Source organism: Coenobita brevimanus, chromosome 71, assembly GCF_032717465.1.
Source record: "Coenobita brevimanus isolate Jiangsu-jjx chromosome 71, ASM3271746v2, whole genome shotgun sequence".
In the NCBI taxonomy this organism is placed as follows: Eukaryota; Metazoa; Arthropoda; class Malacostraca; order Decapoda; family Coenobitidae; genus Coenobita; species Coenobita brevimanus.
Window position 1 is genome coordinate 51,648,272 of NC_137024.1, and position 15,924 is coordinate 51,664,195.

Genomic DNA, 15,924 nt, shown 5'->3' on the forward strand with positions numbered 1-15,924 from the left:
ACCTACTGTACATCCTGCCTATAGCCCTGCTCACAGGAGCAACATCAATCAGAGGCCAAGGACCAGACACTGGATCTGTTGGCCCAAACCTTCCTTCCTACAGTCAAACTCCACATTCAACAACCAGTTGTAGTGCTCTGTCATGCATCTTTAATATCCTCACTGTTCATCACTACCTTTCCGTCATCATTCTTCACACACTGCTTGCCTGTGATATTGCTATTCTCCCTCTTCATCAGATTAACCACCTTAAATATCATATTTTTTCTTTTCATACTATTTAAGTTTTTAAGTAAAAGTCTCATGAGACTCAGACTTTGCCCTGTAAACCTCTCTTCTAGCCCTGCACATGCAGCCAAATATTCCTTTTTGTAACCACCCATTTTCTATTCCTGGAAAACCCTTCTTCACTCCATAACTGCAGCTTCTTCACCCTCATCCCACCACCAAGTTACTTTATGTCATTCAACATATTTCTGAAATTTCTCTGACACCTCTTCATGACAGCTATTATATATAACTGTCATTTTATAAGAGAGTGCATTAGTGTTGTTGATCAACCCCAGAGTGTCTGGCCAAGCAGATCCATCAATTGCAGTCAAGCAGCTGCCCCTGTAGGGCCATCCCATGTAGTGAACTGATGGTCACATCCAGCACTTTGCCATAGTGAAGTATGGTTAATAGTGTGGAAATTTGGTTCATGGATGGATGCTGCATTTGTGTCTTTCCACGTAGTTAACAGGTACACCATAGCAGATTAAATGGTTACCACTCAGCATTATAAATGGTTTCCCGGGTTACAGGAAAAAATGTTTTCTTTAATTACAGGAAACCATCAGGCTTGCCATTCAGTGCAGAGCCACCTGATGTGGAAAGAAGAGTTTTTGTAAAATGGCAGAAAGGAAATAGAGAAGTAGGAAAAAAGGAAAGCAGGCATAGAGTTAGAATGAGAAATGGGGGGGAAAAGTAAGCAATTCTGCATCAAGTGAGTGGTTGTTGGTCAAACACTACCGACCACCTGTGCATCAGTGTATCCCCCTCATATATCACGGAGGGCTGTAGCACTCCATAAGTAGCAATGGCGCAGGTTCAGAGTGGCGTCCTCTCTTATACAGTAAGGTATAGGAGCGCTTGTGGGAAAACTGTCGTAAAGCTTAGTTCAAAGCTTATGAAGGGTATAGGAGCGCTTGTGGGAAAACTGTCGTAAAGCTTAGTTCAAAGCTTATAAACCAAAAGACCTTTGCTATTCAAGTGCAAAACTACTTGCAAAGCCTTCCTAACCTTCATAGGAGTCACAAAATCTATCTATTGCCAGACACCTTAATCCCTTATACGGGGTGGCCACAAACAAATTGGCTCCATGTCACCCTGTCCCCCACCATTTCACTGCCCCGCTGCCAATTCACACCCCCTTCTCTCATATACCTCTCCACTTCATCCCTCCATCCCATCCTTGGCCTTTCCCTCCCTCTCTCCCCCTCCACCTCACGTACACTCTCCTCATCAGTCTGTCACTCTCCATCCTCTCCACATAGCCAAACCACCTCAGTGTGTTTCTTCTGACGCTTCCTATCAGATCCACATCCACACCATAACGCTCCTTCACATCCTCATTTGTCAGTCTGTCTCCATGTGACTCCACAGGCTCCTCGCAAATAACTCATTTCCATTGCACTCACTCTTGACTTATGTCCCTCCAACAACGTCAAAGGCTCACTTCCATACATCAGAGTTGGTATCACAATACTGTCATGTAATAATTTTTTCACTTCCATGCTCACTTCCCTGTTTCTTATCACTGCCTTCAAGGAACCAGCAACCTTTCTTCCTTGTTGTACCTCTTCAAGCACTTCACCCTCTAAACTTCCATCCTTACTCATCACACTACCCAAGTACTTAAACGTACTCACATTTTCCATTTTCTCATCATCTAACCTCACTGTACATTCACTGACTTCACGTCTTTCGAAGACCATGTAGAGGTGTATGGTATGTAGGAGGACTGCTGGGCCTTGATAGCAGGCTGTGAAGCCTATGCCCAGAGTCGGGCACATTTAAAAAAAAAAAAAAAAAAAAAAAAAAAAAAAACACTTCTCTACATTCACGTTTAAATTCCATTTCTTACACACTCTCCCAAACTCATTCACCAAGCCTTGCAGCTCCCCTTCGTCTTCTTAACAACACAGTATCATCAGCTAACAACAGTACAGGGAGTTCCAAACACTGCCCTCTCTCATTAGGGCCACTCCAACATCCACTGCCCTACTTTGTATCTCTTTTATAACCCCATCCATATACAGATTGAACAACCATGAAGACATGACACATCCTTGTTTCAATCCAACCTTCAAATAGGAAAAACTCACTCAGTTCACTATCCACACACAGTGCAGCCTTAGCACCCTCATACATACTCTTCACAGAATTCAACGACTTCCCAGCTGCCTTCGTAATACTTTCCACAACCCTTGTCTATCCACCCTGTCATATGCTTTCTACAAATCCATGAAGGCTGCATAAAATTTCTTTCCCTTCTCTAGACACTTTTCCACTAAAGACCTGAGAATGAATATCTGATCTACACAACCTGTTCCTTTCCTAAAGCCTCCCTGTTCTTCTCCAACTAATTCCTCTGTTCTTTCTCTAACTCTGTCAATAAGTATCCAACCCTATACTTTGCCTATTACACTAAGAAGACAAATGCCCCTATGATTACCACACACTTCTTTTTCCCCTTTTCCTTTGTGCAAAGGAATAATTATACCTGACTTCCAATCATCTGGGACTTTACCTTCCTCCCAGGCCAATCTGCACATCTTCCACATCCATTCTACTACTGTCTCTCCCCCATGCTTCAGCATTTCACTACACACTCCATCAATTCCAGGGGCTTTCCCCATTTTGACTTTCTTTGTTGCTTCCAAAACTTCCATCCTACTGATTTCTTCCTGTCTTCTCACCTCCCTCCTTCTCCCAGCCATTCCCCAGTTCGCAAAATCGAACCCCCAAAATAACGATTTTCTTTCTTCTTCATCAGTCATTACTCCAAAACGGAAAGGCGTACCCTGGCATATTATGCACAAAAACGCTGCTTGTCAGGTGTCAAGGTTTCTTGTTTAGAAAAGTATTCAGGCTATAGTTCGTAAGGTACAGCCTGAAAACTGCATCGCAGTCACCCTTAAGTATGCCATTTTGCACAGTATTGGTTGGCCACTGCTCGCTTACAGTTAAAGAATGTACCAAAACACTTCTTTTCACGGGAAGGCACCCTCGCATTAGTATTTCAGTATGCTGTGCATGTAACAATCCAAATCTAACTCTTGCTTTATGCATAATTATACTTCCACAAAAAGATCATAAACTAGAAAACTAAATTTTTTTTCTAAAATAATTGTTAAGAAGTAGGAATGGCAAAAGTGTACAGGTAAGCGATGAAAAAAGCACAGAAACAAGAGAGCATTCAACATGGGAGGGGATTTGGAAACCTATACTCATTACTACATTCCACACTTTAGTCACAAGCTTGGGGGTGGAATGTAGTAATGGGTATAGGTCTCCATATCTCCTCCTATCCTGAATACTCTCTTGTTTTTGTACTTTTTTCATCTATTATCTGTGTACTTTTGCCATTCCTACTTCTGGAAAATCATTTTAGATCACTTTTCCACTAAACACCATAGGGTGATTATCTGATCTTCACAACCTTTTCCCCTCCTAAAACCTATCTGTTCATCTCCAGCTAACTCTTCTGTTATTTCCCTAACTCTGTCATTAAGTATTATGCCATATAATTTTCCTGTGACACTAAGAAGGCAAATGCCCCTATGCATACTACACTTTTTTTTTTTTCTGTTTTCCATTGCACAGGGGAATAATTATACCTGACTTCCAGTTCTCCAGGACTCTTCCTTCCTTCTGTGCCAATCTTTATATCCTCCATACCCATTCTACTACTATCTTTACCACCTGCTTCAGCATTTCACCACGCACACCATCAATTCCGTGGGCTTTCCCTATTTTGACTTTCTTCATTGCCTTTGCTGCTTCTTTCCTTCTGATGTCTTCCTCCTTTCTCATCTCCCACCTTCTCCCAATCATTCCCCAGCCACTTATACTCACATTACTTTCATTCTCTATGTTTAATGATTTCTAATTAAAAATTGCAGGTTTCTTTAATGCTCAGGTCCGTTTTGATCCATGGAATATTATGAAGGCTCCTTACCAGGTTTCCCCACTCAAGTACAGCTCCTTCATCTTCTCCATAACTCGCTTTCATAAGACAGATAGGTACAATAGACATTGAAGAATGTAGCTAGCAGGAGTTACAGCTTGGAAAATGGCACAAAGCAAATAGGAGAATCTGACACTACCACCTTCATCCTGTTACTGCAAACTGCAATAAAGCAGATAGAAGAATTTAGTGCCACAATCTGCATTTCATTACCATTAACCATCGCACAACCCAGACGAGGGTTTCAGGCAAAGTTTTACAGTGCAGGTACAGCAGCTGTCTTCAGCTGAGTATCTTCATTGAGATAATTTCTGCAATCCAGCTGCAAGGTTCAGCCATATCTCTTGAGTGCCTACACAATATCCTGTTGAGATTTAAGTTTTAGCCATGCAATAATCTGTCATTTTTACATCAGCTACTCATAATAAGATGAATATCTAAAATTTTGCCTTTTTTCATAATCCAGTATGGAGGAATAACAGGGGAGGTAAGCATGTCTGAGGGAGGGACAGTGATGACTTTTGACCAGTGTTCTCCAGCCAGTGTCACTGCACTCCTTATCAATCATCTTTCTTCCACTACCATCTCACTCTGGCAAGATGGAAGCCAGCACACTAAAATGTGAGTAAACCTTTTTCCTTTTCCATGTTGTACTTCATGTTTATATTTCTGTTATTATTTTCTTCATCATTTACCCTTTCCCTTACCAGTTTTTCCTATTATTATTTACCCTGCATTGAGGATTGACTAGGATAGTGCTGATTAAAAGACTATGATAATGGAGTCTTTAGAATCCATTAGAACACGTCTAATGGCTTGGTGGATGAGTTTGAGAGTGTGTAGGAAACGGAATCTAAAGGTGAATGTAGGGAAGAGTAAAGTGATGGTCTTTGAGAGAGGTGAAGTCAGTGAATGTACAGCGAGGTTGGATGGTGAGGAATTGGAAAATGTGAGTACGTTTAAGTACTTGGGTAGTGTGATGAGTAAGGATGGAGGTTTGGAGGGTGAAGTGCTTGAAAGGGTACAGCAGGGAAGAAAGGTTGTTGGTTCTTTGAAAGCAGTGATAAGAAACAGGGAGGTGAGCATGGAAGTGAAAAAGTTACTACATGACAGTATTGTGATACCAACTCTAACGTACGGAAGTGAAGCTTGGACGTTGTTGGAAGGACACAAGTCAAGAGTGAGAGCCGTGGAAATGAGTTATTTGAGAGGAGCCTGTGGAGTCACATGGAGAGACAGGCTGACGAATGAGGATATAAAGGAGCGTTGTGGTGTTGATGTGCATGTGATAGGAAGCGTTATGAGGAACACACTGAGGTGGTTTGGCCATGTGGAGAGGATGGAGGGTGAAAGACTGACGAAGAGAGTGTATGTGAGTGAGGTGGAGGGGGAAAGAGGGAGGGGGAGGCCAAGGATGAGATGGAGAGATGGGGTGGAGAGGTATATGAGAGAGGGGGGTGTGAGTTGGGAGCAGGGGAGTGAAATGGCGGGGGACAGGGCGACTTGGGGGCGATTTGTTTGTGGCCACCCCAAACGGGATTGAGGCGTCTGGCAATAGATAGATAGATAGATAGAACACGTCTTATTAAATACTGTGCCATGGTTGTCGTAATCAGTGATGAACATTTTTAAGAGTCATGCAGTTCCATTATATGACTTTTTTTTTTTTTTCAAACTCTGGGCATAGGCTTTACAGCCTGCTCTCAAGGCTTAATAGTCCTCCTACATACCATACACCTCAACATGTCACCACTTCGATACTAACGCCCACCGTCCATATTGAATACATGCTAGAGCTGTCTCACACAGGACTGGTGTACTGGTATTAGCGGGGGTATTTTTATGACATGTCGGCGGGTCTTCTGGTAGATCAGTAAAGTCTGATTTTTAATAAATTCAAATCCTTAAACTGTTCCCTGCCCCAGCCGGGATTTGAACCTGGGTCTAATGGGACTGCAGGCCGCCTCTCCACTGATTGAGCCACCACCTACTGCTAGTAACTGCCATCTCTAAACCCTTCAGAATGTTGAACTTATTATTTTTTTTCCAGCAAACAGTATTATTCAGCTTAGGAGAAGTTAATGAGTTGAAGGGCACAGATATATCCTTCACTAATCCCTTCAATATGGAGAGGTCTTTCCTAAGCTGAATAAAATATGGTAATGTAGGATTAGCAAAAAAATGAATAAATAGGTAAATAAATGAAAATTAAAATAGCCAAAATAGCTATAACAAATTGAAAGGATGAATTGCATTTATTCCTCAGATAGTATGATTCAATCCTGTTGTTTGCTTACCTGACCAATAACTCTAGATTCTAGTCTTAGTTTATATGCTTTTTGTTTATTCATAGAGTCATAGGGTGTGTCCTCTGGGAAAAGGGACTAAATAGAGAGGCTTCTAGAGATCGAGCAGCATGGAGAGCCACCATTATGTGATCAAGGCTGACATATGCAAGCATGTTGCGGCCTTTATAAATGAACAAACAAATGAACACTTTGTTTCATGTCAGCAACAAGAAATTATTTGCAGCTGAAGACAGTTTGGCTCTTACAGCACAATAGAGTATTTACACTCATTGCTAAAGTCAGTAGCCAGATTGAGATGCATACTTTCGCTAAAGAGTTTCTGGTAGAGGTTGCAGGCAGTTCTGGGTAGAGATTGTAGGCAGCGTATGTGAGCTTCATTTATGGGTGCCAACACAATCATTATCAAGTGGATTAATAATTTTATCATTTTACCAAAGATCGAGTTACTTGGCCATGTGATCTAAAGTACACTCAAACCTCCATTTAACCCCTAAACCGCGGGGCATGACTTGTGTGTCCTGCTTGGATATTCATGCTCCGACAGACTTTCTAAAAATATTTTGCCAAAAATCAGTTATTAGTCCTAGAATATTATAATTACATGTGCATATGGCACATACCTTCAGCTTTCTTCTGGGATGTTTGTTGAGCTTTCGTCGAGTACCATAGGACTTGTGGAGACCTCTGAAGTTGGGTAACGAAGTCTCCACTTTACACCTCCCAACACCCCGTAATATGATTACCAGTTTACTAAACTTGATTTTTTCCAGACATATTTGATGATTTTCAGATTTTATTTGTTGGTTTTAGTGAGTTATTTACAGGTGTTAGGCTTAGGTTAGCTTCTTTTACAGGTGTTAGGTCATTTAGATTGGCTTTAAACTTGTTTTTGGTTCATTTGGGTGGGTTTTGGACCTGGTTGGAGAGGAACCCAAGGCTGAAAAACACATCCCATTACTTTACAAGTTAAATCTACCCCAATATACGATACCCCGCCTAACGATGGGGGTTTGCCTAACCAGTTGCATTATTAAGCCAGGGTATACCTGTACGTATTTCTCCTAACGCTTTCTGTCACATCACATCCACACCACGAAGCTCCCTCACTTCCTTATTTCTCTGCCCATTTCTCCATGTACTCCACATGCTCCTCTCAAATAACACATTTCCACTGCTGTCACTTTTGACTTGTGTCCTTTCAACTAGGTCCAAGCTTCACTTCCATGCGTTAGTGTTCATATCACATACTGTCATGCAGTGACTTTTTTACCTCCATGCTCACTTCCTTGTTGCTTATCACCGCTTTCAAAGAACCAGCAACCTTTCTTCCTTAATGTACTCTTTCAATCACTTCACCCTCTAAACTTCCATCCTTACTCATCACACTACCCAAGTACAGAAACACACTTACATTTTCCTTTTCCTCCTCATCCAGCCTTACAGTACATTCAGTGGCTTCATTTCTCTCAAAGACCATAACTTCACTCTTCCCTACATTCACCTTTATTTTCCATTTCTTACACACTCTCCCAAACTCATTTACCAAGTCTTGCAGTTCCCTTTCGTCTTCACTTAACAGCACAGTATTGTCTGCAAACAACAGTACAGGGAGTTGCCAAACACTGCCCTCTCTCATTAGGGTTACTCCAACATCCAGTGTACCTCTTTTATAGCCCCCATCCATATACAGATTGAACAGCCATGGGAACATGACACATCTCTGTTTCAATCCAACATTCAAACGGAAAAATTCACTAAGTTCACTGTCCACACGCACTGCAGCCTTAGCCCCCTCATACGTACTCTTCACGGCATTCAGCAACTTCCCATTTACTCCATATATTATTAATACTTTCCACATTCCTTGTCTATCCACCCTGTCATGTGCTTTCTCCAAATCCATGAAGACCATATACAACTTCTTTCCCTTCTCTAGAAACTTTTCCACTAGAGACCTAAGAATGAACATCTGATCTACACAACCTCTTCCGTTCCTAAAATCTCCCTGTTTTTCTTTAACTACCTCCTCCTTTAATTCCCTAACTCTGTCAATAAGTATCCTACCATATACTTTTCCTATTACACTACGAAGACTAATGCCTCTATGATTACCACACACTTCTTTTTTGAGGGAAGTAATTTTGCATTAAATAATTTTTTTGATGTGGAAATACACTAATATACATAAATTTCACTGCTGCCTTGCATTTGCTAGCAGTAGTATTTGGATGGGTGACCGCCTGGGAACACCAGATGCTGTTGGCATCCCTACGTGTCAAGTGGGGTTGGTGGAGGATTAGTGCCCCTCCCTGTAAAACAATTAACTCTAAGCCCTTGGCCACCCCGTTTGGGATTCATGGCGTCTGGCAATGAATGAATGAATGAATGAATGAACAATCAGTTGACATTTATGTACAATCGCCAGTGCAATTGGTGCGGTGTAGTCACTCCGGGCTCCATAATTGTGCATATCTGACACACAGAATCCTTAGTTTACTGTTTATTTGTGATGTATTTATGATTATGCATACTGTTCCAAATCTCCATTATTGAAATCTTAATTAATGATTAGTAATGCCATCAATTGATTTGCTTTTGACTGTTGGTGGCCTTGGTACCAATCATTTCAACTCATAGGCCCGCCAAAAACCATTACCTTTTTGGTATATTGCACAGGCCGATTTTTAAAACAAAATTTTTGGGAAAAAGTGTGCATTATATGGTAGGTAATACAATAAGCATTTTAAAATTTTCCACAGAGGGAATTACAGGTTAAAGGGGTAAGATTGTGATGAAGGGGTTAAAAGTGAAGGTAAAATGTATTAAAGTAGAGCCAAATGTTCAGTACGTTTGATGGGGGGGAGGATGTCAGAAATTTTCAAGAGGGCCAAAAGAGGGACTTTCAGAAAATTTTTGAACCTCACCATATCAGTTAGCCACATAACATTGAGTTTCAGTGGTACCATATGCACAGTTCAATGGGCATGATAAGATTCAACGGCACATTAGCCATGCAGGTGGAGGGGTTACTGTACAGTCTTATGTAATTTCTCCATTCCATTCACTGCTGCCAATCATTGTCCTTGGTACTATTCTTATGCATTTCTCCCCTCCTCGACTGCTCATCAGATTGTTGGAGCCCCAGACAGTGCTGCCATACACATGGAGTGATCCTGCAGGAAAGCTGAGCTTGATTTGGGCTGCAGGGAAGAGCAAGACAACCTCTCATGCTCTTGACCGGGTGAGGCAGACATTAATACAAACTATTTTACATTTAGTTTGCTATTCCATCATATCTTTCAGTCTCTCATATCCTTCCTTTTACCAACACTGTGCACAAATAAGGATCAGATGGACTGCGGCCCTACCCTTTTTCCCTGCCCATTACAGCCTCCCTCCCTACCTCCCTCCCTCTCAGAGAGAGAGAGAGAAAGAGAGATGGGATTAGTTCATCTTTCTGGGGGTCTTTGAACCCCTTTATAAGTAATGCCATTTAATGCTCATAGGTTGTGAGGGACTGGGATTGGAGGAATCCCAGGCAGACTGGAGACTGATACGGTAAATGGAGTGTGACTTTTGTGTCCTGTGTAGCCCACTCCTGTCACACGATGCCAGATCAGCCTGTGACTGTTCTTTGGTGCATGTGGCTGGACTGCTCTAGGTGAGAGAACTTCACTGCCATGTTGGAAACCAGGTCAACAGAAATATCCAGGGCTTGTCTTCAGGACCAAGTATAATACCTCTTGCCCTTGACCACTTGATTCCAAGAGTCTGTTTTTGAAACCGTAGAAGGGACCGTGCACCTAATGTCACTCCTGGTGGGAAATCAGTGTACATAATATCACTTGTGCAACTCAGTTGGGAGGTGCAGCACGTTTGGGACCGTATAGCTCTGGGGAGACCTTTTGTCGGTATGACATCATCAGAGACTGGGTTCTGAACAGGATGAAGACCACTGACAGATAGGCAGATATGTATGGCATGGGGAAAATTCACCACTCCCCCTTTATTGTACTATTTCCTTGAAAAAGTTAGAGCTTAAGAGTATTAAAAAAAAAGGCAAAATGGCTGGTGTTCAGAAAATAAAACCCTAAAACCTACTTGTAGTGCAAAAAGAAACCAGTATATTGACTTCAGAGATGGAATATATGCCAAAATCCACCATGACAGTATCTGCTTCTTTTGTGAGCGTGAGGAAAAGCATACAAAACAGTCCCCCAGTGGGAACCACCTTGTCATGGTGGGGGAGCTTGAGATTCCTATGACCTGGTAGGCCATACCAGTGAGGGGTTTCAGTGAAATCCCCTCTTAGGGCCTTCTATGTTGGAAGGGTTACCATCAAGGAATTAGATGAAATGGTTCCCCGATGTTTCCTGGAGCCAAGAATATTGGGACAATATGGAGCACGTGTAGTGGAATCCTCCTCCAACAGGAGAGTGAGAAAACCATGCTCATCAACACCTCTACCACATGAAGACTTCAGATCGACAAGTGGTTCCCCTAAATACAAGTCAGTCAGGAGGTAATGGATAATATGTTGCAGTGGCTTCCAAGATATCCATGCAAAATGAGACGAATCGCAAAATCTGATAGTGTCCTGTAATCCAGTTTGTATATGTCTGCAAGTGATCATGAGCAGGGAATCTCACCAGATTTCCCTGTGAGCATACAAAGTTTATGCCCACTATGGGACCTGTGACACCAGGCCCCATGGAGAAGTAGCAGTGATGGTTTGACAAGACATTCCCTGCGAGCTGCTTCCCCTGCAGACATCACTGCAAGTAAAGGCAATAAGGGTAGGATTGAAACGGCCATACATTATAGCATTCATCTACTTACCTCCACATTATCTAGACATAGAGGATTTGAAAGCCCTGATGGAGCAGCTGCCCCAGCCATTCCTACTACTAGGAAACTTCAACAACTGACACCACCTCTGGGGAGACTCCATGTGCAGCCCAAGAGGAAGAGACTTGGAGTCACTATTCCTAGACAGGGATGTAGCAGTTCACAACAGCAATTCACCCACACACTTTCAAGTTCAAACTGGAACATTCTCCAATATTGACACTCCATATGTTCAGCCATTGCTGAGCTGGACTTAACATGAAAAGTCATGGAAGACTTACATGGAAGTGACCACTACTCCATACTCTTGAAGACTGTGGATGGTATACCAGCCAATGGGCTGCAGAGATGGCAACATGAACACACAGACTGAAAACTCTTTGAATCTGTTGCGGCAATGCAAGGTCCAGCCAAATATTTCTAAAGTGTTCAAGAAGCCCTGGACTGTCTGACATCCCGGATCCACCTTGCTGCAGAAGCAGTCATTCCCAAGAGTACTGGAAAGCATCGCAAACCTCTGGTGTCTTGGTGGGCAGATGAATGCCAAAAAGCTGTCAGAGCAAGGAAAGCTGCACTACAGCAGCTGAAACGGAAACCCAGTGATGCAACCTTAATCCTCTACAAGAAACGTAGAGCCAATTCCAGGTGAATCTTGAAGGAAGCCAGACGGGTGTCGCGGAAACATTACGTGTCATCCATCATCTCCAGGACTGCACTCTCATTCACATGGGGCAAGATACACAAGATCACTGGAAGTCGACCCCTGTTTCATCACTGGCACTGAAGATAGATGGCACAGTCATCACCAGTCAGACAGATGTTGCAAATGAACTAGCTAATTCTATGGCAGAGATCTCCTCTGGGGCATCATATTCTGCTTAGTTCTCCACCCTATGAGCAGAGTACAAATGACGCCCAGTGTCATTCAGGAGCAGAGGTAAGGTGAAGCGACATTACAACCAGCCATTCACCCACAGGGAGCTGGAGTCAGCCCTGCAACTCTGCCGTAAGACTGCTCCAGGAAATGACAGTATTCCATATCAAATGATACTGCACTTACCAGAGAGCTTCCTGGAATTCCTGTTAGCCCACTACAACAAGATATTCAGGATGGGCACAGTGCCTCAAAACTAGAAAGAAGCTATCGTCATCCCCATCCTGAAACCAGGCAAGAATGCTGCCATACCAGAAAACAACAGGCCAGTCTCTGTCCAATTGTCTGTGCTAAAGAAGAGGGTCAACTTCAGACTGACTTGGTTTTTAGAAAAGGAAAAAGTACTGACCCAATTCCAATATGTAGTCAGGAAGATGAGATCTACTACAGATGCCCTATTGAGACAGGAAACTGCTACAGTATTCGTAATTACTTCGCAGCGCAGCACCACACGTTAAGAGTTTTCTACAACCTGGAAAAAGCCTACGACACCACTTGGAAGCATGGCATACTAATGTCATACTAATGAAGTTGCATGAAATTGGGCTACAAGGGGCCTTACCCACCTTCATCCAGGATTTCCTTGCAAGCAGGATTCCAAGGTCCAGGTGGGAGGTAGCTTCTCAAATCTGCTTTACCAGTAGGAAAGGGTGCCACAAGGGAGTGTCCTGAGTGTCACTCTGTTTGCTATCAACGACATCTTGAATGCTGTTCCAGAGGGTGTCTCCAGCAGTTTGTGTGTGGATGAATTTGCATTATACTCAGGGGAAGAATGGTAGATGTACAGAGATGCATGCAGACTGCAGTCCAGCAGGTTCGGCAGTGGGCAGCATACTGCAGCTTCAAGTTCTCTCCGAGCAAGACTGTTTATGCATTAAAAAAAAAAAAAAAAGAGAGAGAGAGAGGAAACTTCCCGCTGACCCACTTCTAAGGAGCAAACCTACTGCCATTTGTGAATGAGGTTAAGTTCTTGGGTCTGACATTTGACCCAAGACTTATGTGGGTGCCGCACATCAAGCAATTGAAGACAAAGGCAACTGAAGCTTTTGGTTTCCTGTGGGTGCACACTCACATGTCATGGGGGTTGGACTGCACAACACTTTTTCGGCTATACTGGGGCACTAATATGTAGTAAGCTGGACTACATATGTGAGGTGTATTCATCAGCAACACCCACGGTTCTCATAATGTTAGATCCTGTCCACAATGAAGCTCACAGAATATGCACAGGAGCCTTCAGAGCTTGACCTGTGCAGTCCCTGTATGTTTAGAGTGGAGAGCCACCTCTATCACTACATTGTGAATACATTATGCATAAACCAGATTCATTACTTTAGAATGCAGAGAATCTGGACCCCCACCTACAGGGCTGTTACAAACCGTCAGGTGGATGAGCATTCCAATGGAAAGAGGCTGAAGAAATCTCTGTACGATCTCAGCCTGAATCTCCCTGTGATTCCCCCAGTTGGAGTATCTCAGATCCCACCTTGGAACATTCAACAAAAGTACATTTGTTCGGAATCAGGAAGGACACATCTGAAGTGGAAATCAAGGCAAAATTCTTTGAACACACTTCAAAATACCGAGGTCCAATATCAATTTACACAGATGGTTCTAAATCCGAAGATGGCATTGGCAGTGCTGCAGTGAGCAGCAAAAAGACTGCAGAAGGCAGTCTCCCCCTTCCAGTGTCAATCTTCACAGCAGAGCTGTATGCTATCCAGGCAGCAGTCAATATGAACAAGGATATAAGGAACCGATCCATAGTCTATCTGTCTGTCTATTACCAGAGGCCTTAATCCTGTAAGGGGTGGCCACAAACAAATTGCCTTCATGTTATCCTGTCCCCTACCATTTCACTGCCCTGCTCCCAGTTCACACACCCCTCTCTCCTGTACCTCTCCACTCCATCCCTCCATCTCATCTACTCCTCTCCCCCTCCACCTCACTCACATACACTCTCCCTCAATCCTCTCCACATGGCCAAACCACCTCAATATGTTTCTCCTAATGCCTCCTATCACATCCACATCCACACTACAATGCCCCTTCACATCCTCATTGCCCAGTCTGTCTCTCCATGTGACCCCACATGCTTCTCTCAAATAACTTGTTTCCACTGCTGTCACTCTTGACTTGTGTCCCTCCAACAAGGTCCAAGCTTCACTTCCATACATTAAAACTGGTATCACAATACTGTCATGTAGTAACTTTTTCACTTCCATGCCTACTTCCCTGCTTCTTATCACTGCTTTCAAGAAACCAGCAACCATTCTTCCTTGTTACACCCTTTAAACCACTTCATCCTCTATACTTCCATCCTTACTCATCAAACTACCCAGGTACTTAAACACATTCACATTTTCCATTTCCTCCTCATCCAACCTCACTGTACATTCACTGACTTAACTTCTCTCAAAGACCATAGCTTTATTATTCCCTACATTCACCTTTAGATTCCATTTTATACACATTCTCCCAGACTCATCCACCAAGCCTTGTAGCTCCCCTTTGTCTTCACTTAACAATGCAGTATCATCTGCAAACAACAGTACAGGGAGCTTCCAAACACTGCCCTCTCTCATTAGGGCCACTCCAACATCCACTGCACTACCTTGTATCTCTTTTATAACCCCATCCATATACAGATTGAACAACCATGGCGATATGACATATCCCTGTATCTATCCAACCTTCAGATAGAAAAATTCACTCAGTTCACTATCCACATGCACTGCAGCCTTAGCACCCTCTTACATACTTTTCACGGTCTTGAACAACATCGCATCTACTCCATATGTTCTTAATACTTTCCACAATCCCTGTCTATCCACCTTGTCATATGCTTTCTGCAAATCCATGAAGGCCACATACAACTTCCCTTCTCTAGAAACTTTTCCACTAAAGATCTAAGAATGAATATCTGATCTACACAACCTCTTCCCTTCCTAAAGCCACTCTGTTCTCCTCCAACTAATTCCTCTGTTATTTCCCTAACTCTGTCAGTAAGTATCCTACCATATACTTTTCCTATTACACTAAGAAGACAAATGCCCCAATGATTACCACATACTTCATTTTCCCCTTGTCCTTTGTACAGGGGAATAATTATATATCTGACTTCCAGTCCTCCAGGACTCTACCTTCCTCCCAGACCAATCTGCACATCTTCCACATCCATTCTACTACTATCTCTCCCCCATGCTTCAGCATTTCACCACACACTCCATCAATTCCTGGAGCTTTCCCCAACGTATCTTTCTTCATTACTTCCACAACTTCCGTCGTACTGATTTCTTCCTCTCTTGTCACATCCCTCTGTCTCCTAGCCATTCCCTAGCCACTTACACATGCATTACTTTCATTCTCTATGTTCAACAATTCCTTAAAGTGTTCTCTCCATCTGGTCACTTTTTCTCCTTTCTCCACTAGTAATCTACCATTTTTATCTTTCACTCCCCAGCTAACTTCTTTGGCACCCTGTCTAACTCTCTTTACCTCTTTCCAGAACATTTTCTTACACTTCCTCCACTTTACACTGAAATTCCTTCCAAATTCCTCATCCACTTTCTTCTTACTCTCTCTTACTTATATAGTGATGT

General features: G+C 42.8%; 1 protein-coding gene across 1 annotated transcript in view; it reads left to right on the plus strand.

The window, feature by feature from the left end:
- The window catches only part of Vps13 (vacuolar protein sorting 13C), a 1,164,731-nt gene that overhangs the window by 948,420 nt on the left and 200,387 nt on the right, over positions 1–15,924 (plus strand). The window contains exons 61-62 of the mRNA XM_080277871.1: positions 4,698–4,852; positions 9,670–9,781. Coding sequence (XP_080133997.1) covers positions 4,698–4,852; positions 9,670–9,781 — 267 coding nt within the window. The remainder of the gene's footprint in view (positions 1–4,697; positions 4,853–9,669; positions 9,782–15,924) is intronic.